We start from the raw sequence: 24,993 nt of genomic DNA on the forward strand, positions 1-24,993 counted from the left end.
GTCACTTATGACGTCATGACTTACGCTCACGCGAAGCCCACGACGACCCATCTAAAAAGGTGGGTCGAAGTGATCGTTGAGAAAATTAGCGGCGTTTTCAAAATTCAAAGCATCAAAAATGGTGACCGTTAAGCTTACGTTATTTTATGCGGAAAGAGATACTATCTGGAGCATTATTGCGACCTCTTAGCAAATATCCAAGTGCCGAAAAGCCACCGAAAAGACATTTTAATTACATTTGAACGTAAATTAATTAAATACACCACTAATATTAAATATAAAAGATTAAATTATAAATGTTTTCAATATGAATCGATGGTACACCATCACTAGAAGCTTCCTTAGCTAACTTATCCAGCCAAAAAATTTAAAGGTAACCAATGTTACAAAATAGTAGTATATTTTGTAACTTTTGTTTGTATACTTTATTATATATTATGTTAAATATTCCAAAAACAAATGAATATTTGTTTTTCTCTAACAATTTTAAATGTTGTACTAAGGGTGACACATAATGACATTACATTAAAAAATACTAATTAAATTTCTTTATTTCCAGAAAATAGAAACATCCGATATTTTTTTAAATCCCAAGGAAATAAATTGATTAAATCATTTTGGTTATTATTATTTTTTTCCAAAAGTGCCAAAATTATAATTCGCAAATAATGGATGAATTGAATTTCTTGAGTTATCAATTAAACAGAAAATTATGAATTAATAAAAGTAATTAATTATATAGAACAATCTTGATAAGACTAAAAAAACAATTTTTCACTTTCAAATTTTGCCACCCTGGGCACTTGCCCCGACTGTCCTAAATGTACACCCACCATTGGTCACAGATGAGTTAGTTACTACGCCACTGGTGGAATGACGAAGTTCGACTTTGCAAATAGTATATAAGCGTATATCACGTATATCGTATATCATACATCGTATAATATTGTAGTTCGTATATCGTATATGTAGTTCAGTTGATATACGTATATATTATACGTGTATCAACTGAGCTGCAGTTCATTAAAACACCTATACCTTTTTCAGTATTTTTATGGCTTCCAAAACAACCACACCGCTTCTGATTGTAATCGATTGTTGAAGGATAGCTTTTTGATCATGAGTATGGGGCTTTGTAAGTGCTTAGTGCGAGTTTTTTAACTTCTAGATCACGTAAAAGTTGCCTCAAATTTGTGTGGAGTTGGAACAGTTCCCCTACGTTTGCCGCTAGAGTTAAAAAGCTCGTACAAAGCACACTTTTGCTAGTTGAAAATCATCTTATGGGAATTTATAGAATTGAAATTTCATTTGCGTCTTTGACAAAACAAAAATTTCACTTAGCATAGATCATACTTAAACATTTTAACAGTTTGTCAAATACGTCAATGAATGTCAGACGTCTAAAAAAATCAAATGTGTGGATTTGTGATGTTGGTGTGCGAGGAAAACAGGGTTGTAATTTTATTACACTTTCTGTATTCAGTTAATTTATTTTAACCCTGAGAAAAACTAATTAATTAGAGCGGTGACTATTTAACAATATCGAATTTAGCTTGTGTTTTTGAAAATGAGATGATGGATTTATCCGAACACATTTTGAATCGAAGGAGAGGTAATTTATTTGTAGAAATTACATTAACGATTTGTTTAATTTCTACGTTAATGTTGTTTTCAATTATATTGACTTCGACTGTTACTATTTGCCATGCAGCATAGACTATAATTTTTCATCACATATTTTAGGAAAACCTGCAAGTGATTTGTTTAAGTTGGACATCAAGAATAGAACTCCGGAAGAGAATATCAGGGACATAATACAAGGCCTTTACGTAAGAAAATCAACACAAAATGATACATCTCCCTCCTACAAAACTGTGCCTACGGAATACAGGTCAGGATTTAGAGGCATGCACAGAAGTAGTACTGATAGCAGAAAATTGGCCTACCTGAATGCATTAGTAACATTGTTATGTAAAGAAGAGAGAAGCAACCTAGGGTTTACTCCTGATGAGTTGATGGCATGGTAAGAATTATGTATTAAAATGATATTGTTGTGACAAAATTTCAATACTGAATCTTATAAGCTCAATAAATATTCTTGTATCATAGCCGAAACTCATTGTTGTATGCCATATTGTATTTTAAGTATTTAAAATAAAATAGGGTCTTTAACAAAGTTATTGTTACTTATAATTTGTCACAAAAATCACACTAATGTCAAATTGTAAAGTCGTATATGGTTATATATGAGTCGTCTATTATCAAAGGTGGCAATCTGTGCATTTGGACAAAAAAAATTATTGATATGTCTATACAGATTTATTTGAATATAATCGTCTCCTTCAAAGAATACGGTTCAAAACCTGCATTAAATAAAGGTTAATAGTTAACCTGTTATTTATCTAAGATGTCGTTCCGAAGTGTTTTGTGACTGCCAATGGAATACAAAGTCAATAATTCGTTTTTCTGATTTAACAATCATTGTCCAAAAGTCAGATTGCCGCCTTTGATAATAGTCGACTCATATATTATAATTTAAACAACTTTTAAGTTTTTATCTTACGTTTTTCATTATTTCTGATGTTTTTGTAGTCATGTATGAAAAATATGTTGTCAGCATTTGAGTATTGTTAGTCGACCTTCAACTAACTACTTTTTGTTTTTCTATAATAATATTTCCAGACTAATGTTTCATTTTGCACAGAAGATATTAATAATCTTGAAGTATGTCAGTTTGTATAACTTAAACTGACTCTGAGACAGTAGATTTAATTATGCATACAACTTATGAAAACTGAAGGAAATATTAACATTTATTTAGAGAATATGAAACATAAGTAGGTATTATTTAAAACATATTTCTTGTTTTCAGCTTGCGTATTAGTCTTGTGGATGAGTCTATGGTTATTCGAGCTGCCGCTTTAAGAGTCATACGTCACTTGTTGAAGACTGATTATGATGTCACTATTTTCAATAATATGAAATTACCCTACCTCGTTGTAAGGTAAAAAATAATAAAGCACTTTTTATTGTAAAACTCTTAGAAAACTGTGTTTTAAACTGGAGATATCTATAAAACACTGCTAAGATGTTGCTGACCTCACCTATTTTTATTTTATGCCTGTTTGTTTTTGTTAATTGGTTTGATTCAGTCTTTTCTCATACAAATTTCTACTGCTGCTAACACGCTAGCCGGAAAGTGATGACCATAAATAAAGGCTATATTGGGACCCGCAAAATTATAATTTGTGTAATTACTGGTGGTAGGAACTCTTGTGAGTCCGCACGGGTGGGTACTACTGCCCCGCCTATTTCTGCCGTGAAACAGTAATGCGTTTCGGCTTGAAGGGTGAGGCAGCCGTTGTAACTATATTAAGACCTTAGAACTTATATCTCAAGGGGTGTGGCGCATTTATGTTGTAGATGTCTATGGATTTCAGTATCCACTTAACACCAGGTGGGCTGTGAGCTCGTCCACACATCCAGGCAATAAAAAAAAAGTTCCTAAAATGATGATTAGTGCTTAATAAGGTTACATTACTAATAAATGGTACATGTAATTGATCACAAAACTAAGCCAAGGTGCTGAATCCATAGTCTAGGATTGAGCTACTTTTCAGAGGTCTTTTCATCATTGTAGTTGCACAAATATTAACTCTAAACTGACAAGTACTTATATTTATGTTAATATACCCTTTTCCTTTTACATACTTAAGTGTTAGTAGTATAACATAATTGTTTTGGCTATGCCAACACTACCCTCATACCTAGTATTTCCTAAGAATAGAATACCTAAAAATAGATTATTGACTGTAAAGGCAATACATAGAGTTGAAAAATGAATAGATTGCATTAATCAAAAATAATCAATTTGATATAATTACTGTGTCATGTTATGAACAAATTTCATAAATAGAAGTTGCCATGTACATTGTATACACAAAATGTACATAATAGTAGAGTTAATACAAATAACAATTATTGAAACTGAATATGAAGAAAGTTTTCAAATGTGAGACTATCACGTTTTTTATAGATCTATGGAAGTTATTATTCGCAATGAAGAAGAACGTGCCCAAGCTATGCGTGTTGCTCGGCGGGCGTGCACAATGAGAGCTGCAGCAGCACTTCTTCGATGTCTAGCTGCACTTGCAGCAGACCCTACAGCTGATCGACTATCCCGTCCAGCTGTGGCCACATTAGCAGAGATAAGTAAGTTCAAAATACTTAATTAAGAAGCCTTGGCTTTGGGAATTAGTAATAATAATATCCTTTATTCTGATAGACTTACTAAACAGAGTATCATTGGAAACCAATCTTAATTGTTAACCGTTCTCTTAAACTAAATGTAAATTATAATACACACATACCATCAAACGAAATGTACTTCTTAAACATGCTTTTATTAACTTGACCTGTATCTATCTAATGTTAATAACAATTCAATGCAATTTTCACCAACTTTAAGGTGTCTAAAAATCTTGAAATACTTCATTTTAGTCAAATTATTTACATACTTAATCTATCGGATGCATACTTTCATACATAATCGTTTTTTTAATCTTGATATAAATTGATTATGATTTTTTTTCCTAAGTAATTAAAAATTTTCGCTAACATAGTTATGTGTTCCTTATCACTTTACTTGACGGTTCAAGGTGTCTATGTACAAACAAAATTTTTTTTTAGAACCTTTCCCTTTTCATTCATAACCAGACTATTATCACGCAGGAATCTTCGTCTTGACAAATTATCAGCTAAAGTTATTAGCGCATAACATGAATGCTAATGTTCACCGTCTTACAAATTGTGGATATCAAAAAGTAACACTGCTGATCGAGAAGCGTCTAAGTAATGTTCTTACTGGCGGTACTTTACTGGTGGTAGGACCTATTGTGAGTGCGGACGGGTAGGTGCTACCACCCTGCCTATTTCTGTCGTGAAGCAGTAATGCGTTTCAGTTAAAAGGGCAGGGCAGTCGTTGTAACTATAGCGAGACCTTACAGCTTATATCTCAAGGTGGGTGGCGCATTTATGTTGTAAATGTCTATGGGCTCCAGTAACCACTTAACACCTGGTGGGCAGTGAGCTCGTCCACTCATCTAAGCAATAAAAATAAAATAAAATAAAAAATGTGTGTGTTCATGTCACACACGGTAGAAGTGAAACTTATAAATAAGATATAGATATACTGACTATCCCACTACACAGAAGCATACATATGGACAATGTTTAGTATACGATAGTGGGGATGCTACGAAGAGAGAGAGAACAACAAAGCGGAGACCGAGAATGTCTAATGTGTTCTATCTCATTCTCTCGCCGGCTGAATTCTATTCATTTGTGTTTGTGTCTATGGACTTATTTTTTCGTTTCATGGAGTTTGAAAGCACAACGATTCTAAAGAAGTTTCACTTAAAAAATAATAATTTATGTGTGGCAGGCGTTGTCAACCCGGAGCTGTGGGTGTGGTGTGGCGGCGCCAGTGCCGTGTCCCGCCAGCTGGCCGAATGCGCGACCCCGCGACAAGCGGAGGCGTTGTGCGGTGCTCTCCTGCACGTGTTAGACCGACCGGGCCCGCGACGTGCCGCCCGCCTCACCACAGCCTGTCTGACGCATCTAGCTGCACCGTACTGTGACTTCCACTTCCGTTCAGCGCCTACAGATTCCACCAGGTTTTTATTATAAGCTTCTTATAAAAATGGATATTAGCCGTTCACTTTCCAGACAAATCAAAACAATGGTGCAAATTAAAGCTAATAATTGTTTTTTTTTCCTACCTAAACTGAGACTAGCCTTGAGAGGCTATTTCAGCGTAACCTTAACTATTAGTGAGCTCACGGGGCTCAAACTTGACGCCGTTGCTAACACAAACCCTAGCAAGAGCCGTGCTTCGCAGAATCTACCACCGGATCGGAAACGCGACCCACTGAGAAGATCGGGCGAGAAACTCAGTGGGCTGTTTGTAGGTCAATTTACTTGTAGAGCCCTTCGTCGCAACCGACGGGTATGACAGGAATAATTTAGTTTTCTTTGGAAAATAAAATCTCTTAGTCTAGTCTCTTAACTAATGCAACCTAAAAAAAAATCTACTGACACTACACTGGCCACTTGGCACTACAATTGAAACCTAAAAGACTTATTTCTTTATAGGGATGAGAGAGAGATGCGGTTCACCTGCAGTAGATTGGCGTTGCTATGCGTTTTAAGGAGTTGGCCAGGGTTGTTACACTTTTGTCACCCATCGAGTGCTGGGGGATTACGATCACTTGTTGCTGCTCTATATTTACCTCGTCTTGAAGTTCGGGTAAGTGCCAGAATCAAATTAATTGCTTAATAATTTTGAAATGGTCGTGGCTTAAAGGATAAGTCGATTGATGCACTCATATGGAACGATACTACTATGTCGGTGTTCAAAACCGCATACAGGTATCAATTTTTCTAATGATACTTAACATATGTTCAGGTTCATTGTGAACCCGCATGGGTAATGTATTTCTGCCGCTAACTATTTATGCGTCCTGGTTTCAAAAGTGAGACAGCTATATACAATTGAGACATGAACCTTACGCCTGAAGGTGGATAGCGGTAAATATGTTATGATGTCTTCGTGTTCCGGTAACCATTTGACATCATGTGGGCCGTGAGCTCATCCACTAGTCCATGCAATATAATATATTATGTATTTATGGTAAACCATAAAAATGGTTTAAGTACACAGTTGATTGGTTTTGAATAAGGGAATTAATTGTATGGTTCATAGTTAAGATTTATTGTTTTATGTGTGTTATATTACAGAAAGCAATATTGGATTTGCTATACGAATTAGTAGGGCTACCACAACCTGAATGGACAGATGAGATCTCAGTCGCGCTGGACGCTGTGGACCCTTCAGATTTTCAGGTTAATTTTAACATAATGCTGTTGGTTTTATCAAAGTTTCATCTAACTTACACGAAATTTATATTTGTAATGTCTCTAGGATTCGTGGCGGCTTAACGAAGGATTTGTTGCCGCGGAAGGCATCGCAATACTACCTCATCTCGCAGCTACGGGACCCGATATTACGGAAAACCACTTAGCTCTATTACTTCAATGTTTCCTAGAGGTACAGCCCTATTCGCGTTATACTATTTTTTTTTTAAAATCGCTTACAGTAGTAATATAGTATACAATTAAATTGTAGGTCGGTCTACTGGACGGGCTAGCTGAAGTGATCGTGACGAGCGACACTTTCATATCGGTTCGTGCTACGGTACTACTCGGCCAGCTGCTGCATTTAGTACACTTGTTCCTGCCTCCTCCGATATGTAACATCACGCCCGCCTTACCCGTCCTAATGTCTCAGGCGTCGAACGGAAAGCCTCAAGCCCTGGCAGCGGTGGCCGCCTTGCGGAAACTGCACGCGATGCTCGAAGCGAGACCCGCCAGCAGCAGCCTGTTCCTTGACCACATCATTCAGTACTGCAGCGGGGCGTTCAAGGAAAAGAACGAAGACGCCGCCAAGAGTCGGAAAGAGAAGGACAACGCCAACATAAGACCGAGACAGGAGATCGGCATTCACAAAAACGACAGCATAGAACTGCTGAACGAATCGGACAACGAGAACGAAACGAAACAAAGGCACAGCGTCGGCTCCCGAAATGACGTCACCAACAGAAACATCAGTGCGCTCGTTAAAAGTAAAAGCGTAACTTCGCGAACTAGCGCCGCCGTGAGCAAGGTCGCCAAGTCGGCCAAGTTTTTCAATTTGTTCGAGCGAGACAGCGACAGCTTGATCCGGTCCACTTTGGTCATGCAGAACAAAGATGGAAATACTTGGAATTGGGAAATCATAAGAACTATTTTAAAGGTAACGTTCGAAGTTTTTGAAGTCAAACTTCTTTAGGCGCGTTGAGAGTATAATTTAACTCGCGACAGTTTCGTTTAGGAATAGCGAGAGTAAGAAAATAGACAGCGTTTGGCGAACCACTCAACCGTGGAGAGAGGGAAATAAAAAAGCGAGCTAGGTCGTTTCTCTTGTACATAGCATTTCTCTTACAGGCGAATTTTTATTAAAGGATGAAAAATGAAGAAAAGCACATTACTATTGTACATTCCGCAAAAGAAGTTTCACTTCTTTCACGCGCACCATTTTTTTTTGTTTCATTGTGTTTCATCATTTTAATCTGTACCTGTTTGTTGTTTGTTTTAGGAAAATGATACTACACCGTTTTTCAATCTGAACGACAGCGGACACAAGGCTTGGGCGACTCGCATTGTAAACTATCTGAAGCCGTCTTCAAATAAATATTCACACATGGATCTGTCGAGCACGTGTTACGGTCACTCTGCCACACGTGCCGGCTGTCAGCTCATCAGGCATCTATTGCGGCATAACGATGTAAGTTGTGTTAAAGTGTCTATAACATTTTATGTGGAAACCATTGCATACTACTCTGCGATCATTATCATTTAATGATAGTAAAAGTAATTGCATTTTTATATAATTTAACTCTTTCATTTGTAGGTTAAGTTTAATTATGTTGTTGTTTGATTTTTTTGTATCATTTAGAGAAAAAAAATTAAGGTTCCTAACATTAATAGTATTAGTATTTATATCCATCATGATAACGCTAGACCTCACACATCTTTAGCCACTCAGCAAAAATTAAGAGAGCTTGGCTGGGAGATGTTAATGCATCCGCCGTATAGTCTTAACCTTGCACCTTCAGATTTCCACCTGTTTCGGTCTCTTCAGAATTCTGTAGGCAGTGTCAGGTTAACATCACGAGAGGACTGCCAAAACCAATTGTCGCGATATTTTGAACAGAACCCCCAAAATTTCTATAGCAATGGGATCATGTTCCTACCTACAAGATGGCAAAAAGTTATCGAACAAAATAGTACCTACATACTTTAGTTAAATGTAAATAAATTATATTAAAAAATTTTGTGAATTTTTTAAAAAAATGCGAATTTTCCCCAACCTATTACATACGAAAAAACGCGTCTTTCGTTCCCAGGCCGATTGTCATAGACTTCTAGAAGATTTATTCTTAGACGTAAGCAATCAAATCAAAGCGATCGAGACCGGAGTGAAAGCGCACGAGTGCCTGTTCAGTCCGCAGCACATGTGCAACACAATGTGTCAGATGTACTTCTTGTTCATCGGGCAGCTGTGCCATTCTTACGCAGGATTGAAGCTGTTCAAACAAACCGGGCTCTATGAAAAGTGAGTATAAGAATTTCACTGTTGTTACTGGTGGTAGGACCTCTTGTGAGTCCGCGCGGGTAGGTACCACTACCCTGCCTATTTCTACCTTGAAGCAGTAATGCGTTTCGGTTTGAAGGGCGGGGCAGCCGTTGTAACTATACTGAGACCTTAGAACTTATATCTCAAGGTGGGTGACGCATTTACGTCGTAGATGTCCATGGGCTCCAGTAACCACTTAACACCAGGTGGGCTGTGAGCTCGTCCACCTATCTAAGCAATAAAAAAAAATACAAATTTGCATATCAGAATACGGTCTTCTAAAGTTGTTTTCTCTCAAGGACATCAAAAATTCCGCTGACTACTATTAAAAATCAAAATTCATTTAGTTATAAATTGAATAGGTTGTAATTTAACTGAGACACGAACAATTTAAAAGCCAATTAACACGATATAAATATGCGTTCAGTGTGCTTAGTGCGAGTTTCTTAACGTTCTCGATAGCGTAAAAGTTAACTCAAATTTGTATAGAGTTGGAACGTTTGCCTACATTTGTCGCTAGGGGTGCTGATCTAACTGCATACAAATTTGAAATAACTTCTACGCGTTCGAGAACGTTAAAAAACTCGCACTAAGCACATAAATCTGCTTGAATCATTGCTTTCATAATCTTACGTGTAATTGGGGCGAATCCTTTTTAGTTTACATCATAGGATCCTTGTATTTTGTTTTTTTGAAGTTATACATCTTTAGACGCGTTATGAAAAATTGATGAGTGAAATTTTACGATGCGCGCGCACCGTGACACAAAATTAACAGAATGAAGTTGCCCACTAAATCGCTCATTACAATACGACCAACTTAGCTTGGCGAGTCTGAATATAGCCGCAGGTGAACTTTCCGAACCGTACCGAGAATTACCGAATTTATACGATGTCAAGAAAAGGGATGTCCAATATGCGTGTTTGAGGATGTTGTTTAATCGATTTTTTTTTCAAATTGATTAAAATTTAAATAAAAACAAAGAAATAAATTTAATAAAAATAAAGTATAACTCCTTACGCGCGTACATAAGTACACGCACCTTTTTTTTCTGTAATAGTAAACTATAGTGAATTAGTAAATAAGAAAAGCAGCGAATTAGTCTAGTAGTTTAAAAAAAATCACATAAAAAATAACAAAAAAAATTAATATAATATTATTTGATTATTTATTTCTGCAGCCTTTTGGAACTGTCAACGAAAACTCATCACAGTTGTTACGTAAAACTCATCATATCAAGCTTGGACTACACCCTTGATTCGTATCCTCGTGACATACTTTCGAAAACGTTGACATGTAGCATTCAAGCGTCAAGACTGTACGCTACTCAGTTCTTGAACGTGCTCATGAGAGCTTCCCGGAAGTCAAAAGAATTGGTCCGACGAAAGACTAAGTTGAAGAAGAACACCGAAGAATCGAATTCAATTCAGAAGGACGAAATTGAAAATAGCGGTGTCGATATGGAGACTTGGTTTCTGCAGATGTTGGTGGGTCAGATGAAAGACGAATTCAAGGGTGTCGTCAAAGTGGCCCTGTCTATATTAGAGGAAGCGTTCAGTGTTCCTGTAAGTGTAAAAAATAATTCGAATAAATTCTAAATTAGCAACTTACTGGTGGTAGGATCTTGTGAGTCTGCACGGGTAGGTACCACCACCCTGTTTATTTCTGCCGTGAAGCAGTAATTCGTTTCGGTTTGAAGGGGGGGGGGGGGGGCAGCCGTTGTAACTATACTGAGACCTTAGAACTTATATCTCAAGACGTGTGGCGGCATTTACGTTGCAGATGTCTATGGGCTCCAGTAACACTAGGTGGGGGGTCAGCTCGTCCACTCTTCACTCTATTATTGTTAATGGTACTTATACTTTTCAGATATACGTCGAAAAATTAATGCCGATGAGGGAAACGTTATGCCAGAATTGTCGTTTGAATAAAAACGCGGATCCCGCAACGTACGATCTGTCTGCCGTGGGGGACCGGGGGTACCTGCTGTGGCTGACGTTAGAAGTGACGGCGGCCGCACAAGCCGCGGACGCAAAGTCGATGGCCTTCCTCAAAAAACATTTGGACTTCTGGACTAAATCGTATAATTACCGGTAATGTTTCATTTAAATTTGCACTGAGCTATACAGGATATTTAAAAAAATACTAAATATGTATTGATCATAAATTTCAAACATCAAAATGTTTTTTTTTCTTACTCATGCTGATAGCCTTGACTATGCATAGACATGTGATGCGTACTGAGATTTATGTGACTAGGACATGTATGGAAATGTTAGTGTAAGGTAGAGTAAAAGGTCGACTGAAGAAAACATGGATGGAGTGTGTGAATGACGATATGAGAAAGAGAGAAGTGAGTGTTAAGATGACGGCCGATAGAAGGGACTGGAAGAGAAAAATTTGCTGTACCAACACCTAGTGGGATTAAGTTTCCTTCGTTTTTATTATTCATAAACTATAAATAATTGAATCGGCGAATTATAAAAATCTTATTACTTGACGATGGCTAATGCACAAATCGTGCCACAGCCAAAAAATAAAGAAGAAGAAGAAATAATCGCCGTATGGAGGGTAGAGGTAAGTAGAACCGTCTCTATGTGTGAAAAAGTGTCCGTTAAAATCTGCTAAATAAGGGTGGCGCTACAGTAGCAACCGGGTAAATTTAAAAAAAACAAAATGTGTGCAATTCACACGTGGTAGAAGTGAAACCTTCCAAAATTAAAATACAATTATCCTAAACGTCTTAAGTATATGTAAAATTTTGTCATTAGTAAATAATTGTAAGGTAGCGCCCTCTGTGAATTGATATTTTAATTTCACGTATAATCCTAAATTAAAATTCACTACAAGAGCTTTCATACACACGTTAGTATTAAAAAATCTCACAGATGGCCCTGTATTAAATAGTATGTATATTTCTGTCTCATTCTTTGCTGGCTTCATCCTACACATTTTTGTATTTGCGTCTCTTACCTGTCGTTTTTTCCGTTGCATCCGGTTTGAAATCACAACGATTCTAAAGAAGTTTTCACTTCAAAAGGGGTGAAAGCTATTAGAATAAGATAGAGAAATAAAATAGAACGAAAGAACTGTAAGCACTACAAAATCCCAAAAAGTATTTTATTTAAAGCTGATAACAAAATGCAGTCGATGTCTCCACGTTTTACCACAGCAATAATTTTAGGTTATATTGACTAAATTAGTTGGGACTACGTAAACATGTGAGTTCTTGTATATTACACTGTCACTAACTTCCTACTCTAGTCATTAAATATATTAAATTTCCTAACTCAGCATACTTCAATCTGTTAACAACTGCTCAATTCATATCATACCCTGTGCCTATGCTAGCGTCATTCTGGACGATTTTTGAACTGTTATTTAGTGCTGAAAGTGAGACACTTTTTCAAGCTTCTCCCATATGAGACGGTTCTCTTTACCTTTACCCTCCATAAATCGCCGTCCGTTGTATGGGGCACGGATCGGTCCGCCGCGACTCACAATGCAGTATAGTGCCCTTTTTTTTTTTCTTACCTAAGCTGAGAGCCTTGAGTGGCTATATCAGCGTAACCTTAACTAGTAGGTGAGCTCACGGGGCTCAAACCTGACGACGTTGCTAACACAAACCCTAGCAAGAGCCGTGCTTCGCAGAATCTACCACCGGATCGGAAAGCGACCCACTGAGAAGATCCGGCGAGAAACTCAGTGGGCTGTGTCTGAGGGTTAAATAGTGCGCGATGTGCAGGTACACGCGGGTGGTGGAAGCGGGCGCGCACGAGGCGCTGGCGGTGAGCGAGTGGGGCGGGGGGCGGGGCGCGCGGTCGCGGCGCTCGGCGCGGGTCCCGCCGCACGTGCACGCCGCGCTCGCGCCCCGCCCCCGCGCCCGCCATCTGCTGCACGCCGCGCTCCTCACGCACTACAAGGTATCTATACTAATATTATAAAGAGGAAAGATTTGTTTGTTTGTTTGTTTAGAATAGGCTCCGAAACTACTGGACCGATTTGAAAAATTCTTTTTCCATTAGAAGCCGACATTGTCCCTGATGAACATAGGCTACTTTTTTTAATTTTTTTTTTATATATTTTTTTTGTTTCATGTGTGTTTTAATGTTTCCGAAGCGAAGCGAGGGCGGGTCGCTAGTTTGTACTAAAACTCCTGTATAGAACTATCTGGAATGTATGTGAATAGCGCTGTTCAAGTATTAATGAGATTGAAGACTCAATTGGTTTGATTATGTTTGATTTTATACACGACTAGTTGTACCCGTCCGCGTATTATAAAGGAACATCCGTAAAAACCACTGTAGATTTATATATTAGTATAGATTAGTATAGATTACCAATATAATTGATTTCTTATTATGTTAAGTTATCAACTATGCAACATATTATGATACTTTGTGAAATCATTGAAATAGTAGTGAAACAATGGAGCAGCAATTATAATAAGGTAGAATCAGGACGTATTATATGTTTTAAATTTTAAAAATGAAGAAAATAGTAACTGCGTCAACTAGTAAGTTAACTGGTATACGTATTACAACTAAAATATATTGAAAGACAATCGCCCCGTTTGTAATTTTTAAAGTTATGGCATAACAAAGTTAGATTAGTATTGTTTATTTGTTTTAATCTGACCGGGTTCTGAGCCCGGGCGGAGATCGGATGTCGGGTGTATGAGTACAGGGGAGTCGTTTTGTGCGGTAAGGCACTAAAAATATCTTTGGGCCCGCTGTCTGCTCTCATCTGCAGATCGTCAGGTCCCACATTCTCCGCGCGCCCCCCTAGGCGCGAGGACCTTCTAGGAGGGGCGGCGCGCGGCCTGTACAAAAAGTATTGTTTATTTGAACTGTACAAAACGTGTTCTTAAATATATATTTTTTATTGCTTAGGTGTGTGGACGAGCTCACAGGCCACCTGGTGTTAAGTGGTTACTGGAGCCCATGGAAATCTACAACGTAAATGCGCCACCCACCTTGAGATATAACATCTAAGATAGTATAGTTACAACGGCTGCTCCACTCTTCAAACCGAAACGCATTACTGCTTCACGGCAGAAATAGGCGGGGTGGTGGTACCTACCCGCGCGGACTCAGAAGAGGTCCTACAACCAGTAAAAAGATTTATCGAGGATTTAAAATTCATTCTAGATACTACAACGTAAGAAATGTAATACCGAACAAGAGATCGCTGATCTTAAAGCTTCGTTATGGGCGTTGGGCAACACCGCGACCGCGCCCTCTGGACTACAACTACTCATGAGTTTGAGCAACGGTTATCTAGAGGATTCCGTACTGGTTCATGTCGTGCGCCTCGTCAAGTATTGTCCCGTATACTCGATACGGGCGACTGCGTTCTATGTTCTCGGCCTTATTGGATGTACCTATGACGGAGCGAACCTATTAACCGAATTAGGTACGTTCGAGATTTGTAAATGAAATCATCTTCTCGCATTAAAACTGTATAATCTCAAAACCTACTAATTTTACAGGAGAGCGTTTTAAAGGTTTAAAACATGTGATATTTTTAATATTAGTCATCATTGCAACATTTATTTTTTATTTTTTACCAGTTACTACATTATTTGTCTTTTACAGTAAAATAAAATTATGTATTAATTTTGTTAATAGTAGTCAAAACATAGGTAAATTAAAAAAAAGAAAAAAACTACACCCTTTTGACAGTATTTATGAGAAAAATACTGGTGATACTAAATGATTCCGCATATTAACTCAATTTCGAATATTTTTGCAAATTGTACCCTTTTAATGCGAAAAGACGAAATATGCTCGATCTCGATGGATATTAATGTCTTTTATTATTATTATTATTCAGGTTGGCTATGCGTGAGACACACTAGACACGATCAATTTCCCGTAATACCCGATGAGATATATTCGATTTACGAAAACGGCTCGTATTATTCGGTAACATCGCCCGATTATCGCGCGAACGCATACGACACGGAAACGAGCGAGCATTCGGATCACACAGATCAAAGCGCGACCGAAAGCCTTCAGTCGGACTATAAACATGCGACTAAAGTCGGTTCGATATCGGAACAGGCCAATCGTGATGTCATCGACGGGAAACTGGCGATCGTGGATACGCGCAAGGAACAGGACAAAAGAAAATCTCACACTCTCCCCTCGCAAGGTTGTTCTAGCTCGCACGATCGTCCGATGTTATCGGAGTCTCGAACCGTTGATATATTACGGGACTGTTCGAACTACGACCGTCCGGGGGTCATTCGCGTGCCCGCGGCCGAGAATAGGCTGCTGATTGGCAGAATGAATTCCTTGGAGCACGCTCACGAAGGGCGAGTGAGGAACACTAGCGAGTCCAGTACCAGCGGCGTGAGCAGCTGTGATTCGTTCCTAGGAAAATACACTATGCCGTGAGTTTAAATTTCGTTGCATCTATGAAAACTAACCATCGAACGAATCAAGGTTCTATTTTCGTGTATAAATTTCAGTGATAGAGTATTAACTCTAAGTCCAATACCGAGCTCGTCCAGTCTCTACGGTACGAAAGGAACTATCGCTAATCAGAGACCAAAAATACCGGAGCTACAACGCCGAACCTCAACGTCCAGTGAGTATTTTATGCAGTGCACATAGAAGATATTAATGATTTTGACTGAAATATCACGTAACGTTTGGTTACAGGTTTTTCTGGACCCGAAGTGACTAATTCACCTCCGACACAAATGGATATGACCGGATATGCGACTTTGAAGTCCCTCAACAGACGGTAAGGTTTTTATTATCAACAGGGAAGACAGGCAGACGTTCTGTCCAGAAAAAAAAATTGGAATTTGATTGCAGCGCCACCTACTGAGTCCAATGTAAACCCAAACCATTCATGGATACAAACAGCAAAACTTTGCATACATTCTCCTGCTAGAAAAAATGAATAGTAAAATTAAGATTTCAAAGTAAAAAAAACCTAGTTATCAATTGCAAAGTCATTTACCGAGTCGAATTGTAAATGTAAACTATCCATATAACAATTGTAAATGTAAACAATATAACTAGCCATACTAAAAAACCGTCACAATAAAAAGAGTATAAGAGGAATTCGGTAGATTTTTTAAATAATTATTTTGTATATTCACTCACTTTATCACTGGTGGTAGGACCTCTTGGGAGTCCGCACGGGTAGGTACCACCACCCCGCCTATTTCCGCCGTGAAGCAGTAATGCGTTTCGGTTCGAAGGGTGGTGGTAACCGTTGTAACTATACTGAGACCTTAGAACTTATATCTCGAGGTGGATGGCGCATTTACGTTGTAGATGTCTATGGGCTCCAGTAACCACTTAACACCAGGTGGGCTGTGAACTCATCCATCCATCTAAGCAATAAAAAAAAATATTTATAATATAATCTTCTTTTGTAGACCACACTTATCCGAAAGTGCCGCGTCGTGTTCAAGTGAAATTGACGATTTGAGTTGGCTGCTCTCCGACACGAATCTGCGATCGAAGCCGTTTTCATCTTTACGCGACAGAACGAAGTCATCCAAGGAACGAATGGCCAAACTTAGGTAAACTGGAGACTCAAATTGATTTCGCTATTACATCGTCCGTATTAGGAGTTGCACTGTTTTCTGAATTTTCGTCCACACGGTCACCATACAGCTCCGAAGAAAAGTTTGAATTATACTTGGGCCATTACAAACGTGCAAACTGAGCCACTAATCATTTTTATCAGACCTCTCGCTCACACTTAAAGGTATATTGAATCTCTCGCTCACACTTATAGTGTTGTGTGTTTCATACACATATTTCCTCCCGATCCACTAACGGTGCTTTTAGGTACTTCAAGCACCGGTCACCGTTCTCGCTGAACCCGTCGCTTGCGACGAAGGGCTCGACGAGTAAATTAACTCTCAGACACAGCCCACTGAGTTTCTCGCCGGATCTTCTCAGTGGGTCGCGTTTCCGATCCGGTGGTAGATTCTGCGAAGCACGGCTCTTGCTAGGGTTCGTGTTAGCAACTTCATCAGGTTTGAGCCCCGTGAGCTCACCTACAAAAGTTAGGATTACGCTGATATAGCCTCTCAAGGCTCTCAGCTTAGGTAGAAAAAAAAAAAACATATTTATTTAAATTTAAAAAAGATATTTTTTCGGGTCACGTTTTTAATTCGTTAAACACTATCAACACATTATGAATAACCGAACAAGTTTGGGCGATAATATCGCCTTTTAATTTTAACAAAGTTAAGTTATCGAATAATGCTTCCATGGTTCGCGTGGGATTGTCTAATGATACATAACTAACACAATTTTCACAAACACCTACAACCTACAAATGACATGTACCAGTCATCAACGACCACGTCATCTGACTACCTGAACCCGAGCGGCATCCCTTTATCAATATCGTAATGTTTTATGACTCAGTTCGCACGTTGGTAATGGCCCAAGTATAGATAAATGTACTGACAAGAATTTTGTTTTACTACGTATAGTGTGTTGGAGTACGACTGGCGACCTCTGGCGGTGTGCGAGACGGGCGTGGAGGGGGCGGAGTGGGCCCCGCGCCGCGCCGCGCCCCGCCCTCCCCCTCCGCCCCCGCACACCCCTCCCTACATCGGCATCTGTCTGCCGCGCGATCTACTCGACATCTTCCCTGAGTATGTTTTCATCACTATTTTATTTGTACACTATCGGCACGCTATGATGGCCGTTTTGACATATTACAATAGTGATGTGAAATGTAAATTTATTCTCGAAAAAAATATAATGAAATTGATAAGTTTTTAAGTCGAAACTGTTTGTTTTGCATAGAACATTGACGCGAGTTTGGCGGAGGTAGTAGTTGTATGGCCAGCGATCCTATGTGACGATCGTATACAATTTAATTTTTTTAAATTTTGAATTTCGAAAAACAAATGCCGAGTTGTGTGGTAAATACCAATAATTAAAATCTTATAAAAATAAAAAATAAATGTTCGCAGGCCCCTTATATATTATATAGTTTAGGAATCAATGTAATAAAGAAGTGTTGTGTCCTAAATGTATTATATATTCGATAATTTTTTATGACTAACTGCACGTCACTATTGTTAATTAAGAACAGCAATTTGTTCCTTCAAATGTAATTACTATTAATACGAAACTTCATGAGTGGACAACGGCCATAATAGCGTGCCGGTAGTGTAATGACTGAAAAAAGCGTCCTTATTTGTTATTGGAGCTTAGTCGAATGTATTGTTTTTCATTGTACATGACGCGGTAACTGCGTTAAGCCCGCCAAAAGAATAAGTTTTTTTTTTTCATAGAAATGACGAAATCAAAGAAGACGACACAGACAAAAACGATTCTAATCGCGGACGTATATCATCCTTCCTCGCTGACACGAGTGTTGCTAGCGTCGAAAAATATCGCACTACGCCGGATTTATCTAAAAATTCTAAAGGCATGTATTTCTTTTTAATCTTTCGATAATTTTTTTTTAAACTTTATTCTATTCTTAAAACAATAAGCATTTATTGGTGCAGATGGAATCTCAGGTGCCTTAAAAACGTCACTAGCAAGCGGCGTGTCGAATTCTACGAAGCTAACGAAACAAGACCCTGGAATAGAATCGACGATAACCACGAAAGTCTCAAATGTCGAACGCAAGAACATCGTGAGTAGTGTAAAAAATGTCGGAATCAACACCGTAACCGAAGCGGTGCCCGAAGAAAACATAAATCAGCTGAGTGATGACGAAGACAGCTCTGCCGCTAACGCCAATGTGCCGGGGACCGGAGACTCCAGCGACCGCACACTGACCGAAGATAACGTCACCTCGACGAAGGATGTACCGTTGAGCGAGAACGTTGCTAAGTTCAAATGGCAACACTCGTCGAACAACTGTCTAGCGTGCGTGCGTACGCGGCCGCCGTCCTCGTACGAACTACGTGAGGCATTTTTCGCGGGTATTTATTTAATTTTATTGAAGTTTAATTTAATTTCGAATCTCTAGATCAGTGCTTTCCAACCTTTTTTTCATGCCCCACTGTAACATTTCTAAAATTTCTATGCCCCCATACGAAATTTTTTAACATTAAAAAATTTATTTGTTCACTTAAGAAACATAAATGATAGATTTTAGGAAGAAATCACTATGAAATATTTATCAAAACACAGTAAGTAATATTTCAAAACATATACAAATTACAAACACATATAATAAAAAACTAAAATTCAAAATAATTTTAATACAGATTTTCTATATAAATTTAGTGCGATTGTCCCCCTTAATTATTAAATTGCCCCCTTGTGGGTCGTGGGCCTCACGTTGGGAAACACCGCTCTAGATTCACCCGTGCTTTTTGTTCTACGATAATTCACGAAATACACGTTTTAAATGTACTTATTAAACAGCATTAGACAAAACCAGTATGAGTGGCGGGGAGCCGCAAAGTCCCATCGCAAGCATAACGGCATCAGTCGAAAGAAGTTCTAACTCTCCCGAAACTGAGGTTCTGCGTCAAGTGCATCTTATGGCCAATCCTATACATTTGAAACAGGTAATTCGTTTCACATATTATTATTATTATGTCCAAAATTAACATTTAAGTTAAATATTTTGTAATAAGAAATAAATGAAATTGAAATGGAATAAGAATTTCGTTGAAAGATAAAATAAATGTCAGGTTGTACGTATATTTATTTCGGTGGGAAATTTTGAACAGTTAGAAAATTAAAAAAAATATCTTAATATCTTTTAAAGAAAGTATTTTCGTTATATTAGAATTAAGTGTCTATTTATAAATTCTTGTAACCGTTTCATTAATTGGTTAACGTCCCCAGTGGCGAGTTTTGCCATTTCTAAGCAATGAAGTAATGCAATAATAATAAAATATGGATGGTTTATTTTCATTGGTGATATATATTATATAAACAGTATATATATTTTTTGCAGACCCGTTCGATGTTGCTGTCGCTCAAGCAGAAGCACTCTGAAGTCTTCCGCAGCCCGTGCGTGTACTCGGACGTGTGTGCGTTGTTGTCCCGCGACACGTACATGTTGTGCGCCCGGCGTTTCCTTCAGGAAATGTTCCTAGAAACGAGCTTCGAGTGCTTTTCCAGCGAACCAGCCGCCATCTTGGCGCGTCACGGCGCTCCGCCCTCGCCCGTCACCACACCGACGGAACCTATTAAATAGTATTCTTATCGTAATTTTAGCCCTTAAGAGTTCATTTACCGAAGGACAGTCTGATATACGAGCTAAATTTCGTAACGGATTATGGCAACACTGAAAAAAATTCTGCCCAGTTCTTGACGTTAATTTACACACGCAAAGGTATCCTAATGTTATTCCTAACATACCAGAACGCTTTTTAAAATGTCTTGTGTATCAAGCCTTGAACTGACGATTGACAGTTAACGCAAAATTCGTAATAACATAATCCATTACAATATACTTGTACAAGTCAACGCCAGCTTTACATTTGCAATCGTGCAATTCAACGTACTAATATGAGATACAAAAACAGTACTATTCCTGTGCTTATACAATTTCTTCATTCATTTACGGCTCTATAAATTTGTCGAATTCTATTGAGATTGTTCATACATACTAAAACATATGTGACTTTAAAAAGTTATTTATATATTATTAGATATTTTGCGTCATAATAATAATATGATAACAGTGAAACAATAATAATGCGAATTATTGGTTTGATGAAGACTGCGTACTTTATGTATGCACTTTCATGTTTATATCTGAATTCTGATTTTTTCATGCGACGATTTTTGTCATTACCGGCCAATGATTTTGAAAAAATACATGTTAAGTACAGTTTATTATATAGACAAAATAATCATTTGAAGTTTTAATTGATTACGGGTAAGTCTAATAATATTTGCGAAATAAATAAGTATAAACGATTACTATGCGGAAACCCAAAGTATTCTAATTAATTCTTAATCGACAAAGATCACTTGTTCATGTTCATATTTAAAAAAAAATCCAACCAGTAAATTAATTCACAAAGACCGCTTGTTCATATATTCCTATATTTTTAATAACAGCAACACCAGTACGCGGCCTTAAGGTTTTTATTGCAAGGTTTTTATTGCGTGTTTTTTTTATTTTAACAGTTCTGTCGTCTTTTAAATTAAAAAAAAAAGCTAATACTAATATAGCGATGAATTTCAAGTTAAATATAGTTTTATAATTTTATTCCTCACATTTGTTTGTACTAAATACCGTATAGTATAATAAATAGGTGTTAAATTATTTTAATATCGAATCGATATGGGTATGTAGATGAATCCTATAATATATTATCGTGGTCATTTATAAAGATACTTCCGTAGCATCGATAGAGGAACGCCTTGCTAGTTTAATATTATCTAGTTGATGTTTCGCTATAGAATATCGTAACATTATTGTTTAATTAATTTTACAAGCGGAATATCAGATGTATGTAATTGCGTTACTGAAATTTTAGTTTGATTTAAAAAAAAAATGCAAGCTTTATATTTTTTCGCTATATATTCAAATTCAAATTCAAAATCATTTATTTCAACTTAGATGTCAGTATGACACACTTGTTGAATGTCAAAATATAAATAACAATGTTAACTCTACCACCGGTTCCAAAAAAAGCCACAGTCCTGAGAAGAACCGGCTTCGAATACCTACCAATATCAATTCGCTTAGAGTGACCTATGTTTATAATAATTAGTACCATGAAAATATTATTAAAGCGGAGCCATTTTTCTTGCTTGATTAATTTTAACGGAAAACCTTTGTTTTTCGCAACACTACAACTGCATTTATAATTTAGTTTATATCGTTTTTTTTTTTTTTTCATTTCTATACCCCGATTAGCGAATGACAATAGTAAGTAAACAAACCCGACTGAATATTCCACCATTCCCACTGATTACAATAGCTAATAATATACTAGTGATGTATCCCACCTAAATACAACGATACATGTTTCCTAATTTCCTTGCATATTTATATACATACGTTTAGTTGATAATAATACATACATTAATTAATAATAATAATAATATAAAACGTGTTCTTATATGTACGGCGCAAATTAAATTGCCTTATTGCATTTAATTGTAAGTCGTTAATACTTCCTACGTTGTTTTCTTTTATTAATTTATTAATAATGTTTAGTAATATGCGTTTCGTTTGTACGTTTTATAAGTATTAAAATAATAATAATAATATTATTATTAGAGCACTTAAAATGTCATATAATTATGTTATTAGTATTAATAATAATTATATTATAGTTGTCGCTTGTTGTTTGTCCGGACATACTAATAATATTGTTTAGGTCGATTCGTAATGGTTTTGCGTTGTAAAGCTCTGGTAATATATGTATTAGTACTGCTCGTACTTGAAAAGACGGTTACGTGTTTTGGTTAAACAAAATACCCATAGAACGGGCATAGGGAAATGTTCAGAATTAAGTTTTTTTTTTTTTTTATTGGTTAGATGGGTGGACGAGCTCACGGCCCATCTCGTGTTAAGTGGTTACCGGAGCCCATTAGATATCTACAATGTAAATGCCGCCGCCCACCTTGAGGCATGAGTTCTAATTTCCTCACTTTTAATTCGTTTCGTAATTAAAAATGGTTGGACATGTTTTCTAAGTAATTCGTTTGTGTAAAAACAACGTGAAGTTAATTGAGTTCGCGTGTCGTCACGATCGACCGGTGATTAGTTAATAATATTGATAATCGTTTTGTGTTATGATTGAGTTTGAATCGTAATGGCCCGTCTGCCATGAAAGCAGTGAGGTAATAAATGAACAAATATTGTATGTACGAGCAGTACAAGAACACCTCCGGTGACTAATCAATATCGAATTATGCTGTGTTATACTTCAGTACGTCACTAAAAAGCTTCTTAAAACAAAAATGTCTTGCAGTTTCTGCGTTTACAATTTGTATGAAGGAGCAAGGTTCATGTGGTGCGTACTGTGGTACTCTCGTCTGATTCGATATTCGCAACTCTCCTAAACACGGCATAATGCAAACCGCTGTGCTTAGTGAGAGTTTTTTAACGTTCTCGATAGCGTAAAAGTTAACTCAAATATGTATGCAGTTGGAACAGCGCCTCTAGCGGCAAACGCAGACATTTGAGTTAACTTTTACGCTATCGAGAACGTTAAAAAACTCTCACTAATCACACACAGCTTGACTCTGTTCTGTAATGATAATTTTGACTGTTTACGTTTACTCTACATTTTACACTCAAACTTAAGTTTGGTATCAACAGTATTGAAGTTGCGATTTATTTTCGTTTCCTTCATAATATATAAAAGTTAACATAGTATTATGTTATAATACATTTAAATGGTATTCTGTAATGATAACACTGCAATATAGCACATACTCATATAAAAGTAACAAATAAAAAAAAATGTGTTCGTAATTTTCACGTTTAATTTTAATAGTATTTTGTCAATTACGTTTACTAAAGAAGATTGAATACGAACAAGTCAAAGTGAACTAAAATAGTGCCATTGAAACTGGTTCCTTTTTTTTTGAAATAAATGTTATCTGTAATTTTGATCGATAAAATACTGATACATAAATATTGTGTATGTTACATCAGAATGTCATTCACCTCACTTCGTTGTAATAATATATTATTTTACACAATATATTGATTTTTTTATTATTCAAATTACCTGGGTACAGATTCTGAATCCTTTGAATTGAAACGCTAAAATAGTGTAAGGTGCCTATCCTGAAACATATATTACTTTTTCAAAGTTTAAATACTAAGTGGTTAACAGTTAAAAATAAATCTAAGATTAGCAGATATGAAACATACAAAGTCGAAAAACAGAACATGTACAAAATTTCAAATAAGAGGTCTCAATTCGTTGTCTCAGCAACTTATTTTGGCGTTCTTTGTGGGACTGATTATAGTGATGATGAGCCTCAAAGTTTACGTAATAATATGTTGCTCAATCCATTTTTTTATGATTAAGAGTTTACTGGTGGCCCTGGGGCCTTTCCAGTTTCACAAGGACAGGAGGGCGAGCAAGGGCTCAGCCAGAAGGGACGGGATTTGCTAACAGCTACCCGAGCGCCTCCAAGGCTGCCCGCTGATATCCGCCGAGAAATTCAACGGGCTGATGCTTAGGTTAGGTTGCACGTCGAACTCTTTGCCGAGTTCGACGTGTACGGTTACCGGGGTCTCTACTCCTAGTGCTAGAGCGGAAGACGTCTAACGCAAGGGTTATTGGATCTGATGGATCCGTAAGGACGTGTCTAGGGCGACGACGGTGACTGGCTCCGGTGCGATCAGGATTCGGCTCAATCCATGTGGGTGTTCCTATCCAAGGAGAAAGGCTCCGATACTTAGGTCATTTGGAGTCTCGTCTTTTTGAAGTCTTAGTTAATTCTCTGGTATAACTCGTGATCGATCCATCCTATTCACATAATTTATTCAGATGCACTCTTATGATAAAAAATTTAGCCATCACATTTACCTACTCAATCAGAAGAAGCAAATTAATCGATTTCAAAAATATGTGGCTATTCGATTTTCAAAATGAAACTCTCATTGACTCGTGTTTTATTCACAGGCTCTCATGCGGAACATTGCATTGTGTCGACAAGGTCACACTGGGAGCACGCCAACATGCATGAGATCAAATGGTACAGGCGCGCACGAAATTTCCATAAATACTATATAAATATGATATTATTATAAATAATAAAATGTTTAAACACTATATACCTATTTTTGAAAGACTTGTAATACAAAATACA

General features: G+C 37.4%; 1 protein-coding gene across 1 annotated transcript; it reads left to right on the forward strand.

The window, feature by feature from the left end:
- Positions 1-1,371: 1,371 nt before the first annotated feature.
- On the forward strand, positions 1,372-23,873 carry rictor (rapamycin-insensitive companion of Tor). Its single transcript, XM_089736985.1, has 24 exons — positions 1,372-1,612; positions 1,744-2,023; positions 2,873-3,004; positions 4,037-4,212; positions 5,444-5,675; positions 6,154-6,307; positions 6,799-6,903; positions 6,983-7,108; positions 7,187-7,852; positions 8,195-8,383; positions 9,006-9,214; positions 10,416-10,800; positions 11,105-11,328; positions 12,981-13,158; positions 14,386-14,650; positions 15,071-15,632; positions 15,711-15,829; positions 15,904-15,988; positions 16,635-16,781; positions 17,709-17,873; positions 18,522-18,658; positions 18,741-19,163; positions 19,612-19,757; positions 20,153-23,873. Exons 1-24 carry the CDS (start codon positions 1,573-1,575, stop codon positions 20,393-20,395), a joined length of 5,388 nt encoding a protein of 1,795 aa, XP_089593111.1. The 5' UTR covers positions 1,372-1,572; the 3' UTR covers positions 20,396-23,873.
- Positions 23,874-24,993: the final 1,120 nt, after the last annotated feature.

The sequence above is a fragment of the Bombyx mandarina genome, chromosome 22, assembly GCF_030267445.1.
Source record: "Bombyx mandarina strain Sakado chromosome 22, ASM3026744v2".
Lineage (NCBI taxonomy): Eukaryota > Metazoa > Arthropoda > Insecta > Lepidoptera > Bombycidae > Bombyx > Bombyx mandarina.

Excerpts from the sequence above, each read along its gene's own strand:
- rictor (XM_089736985.1), top strand. The coding sequence starts at position 1,573 with ATGATGGATTTATCCGAACACATTTTGAATCGAAGGAGAG. Across the intron at positions 8,384-9,005 it reads ATCTATTGCGGCATAACGAT|GCCGATTGTCATAGACTTCT; the intron begins GTAAGTTGTGTT and ends TTTCGTTCCCAG. Across the intron at positions 19,758-20,152 it reads ATCCTATACATTTGAAACAG|ACCCGTTCGATGTTGCTGTC; the intron begins GTAATTCGTTTC and ends TATTTTTTGCAG.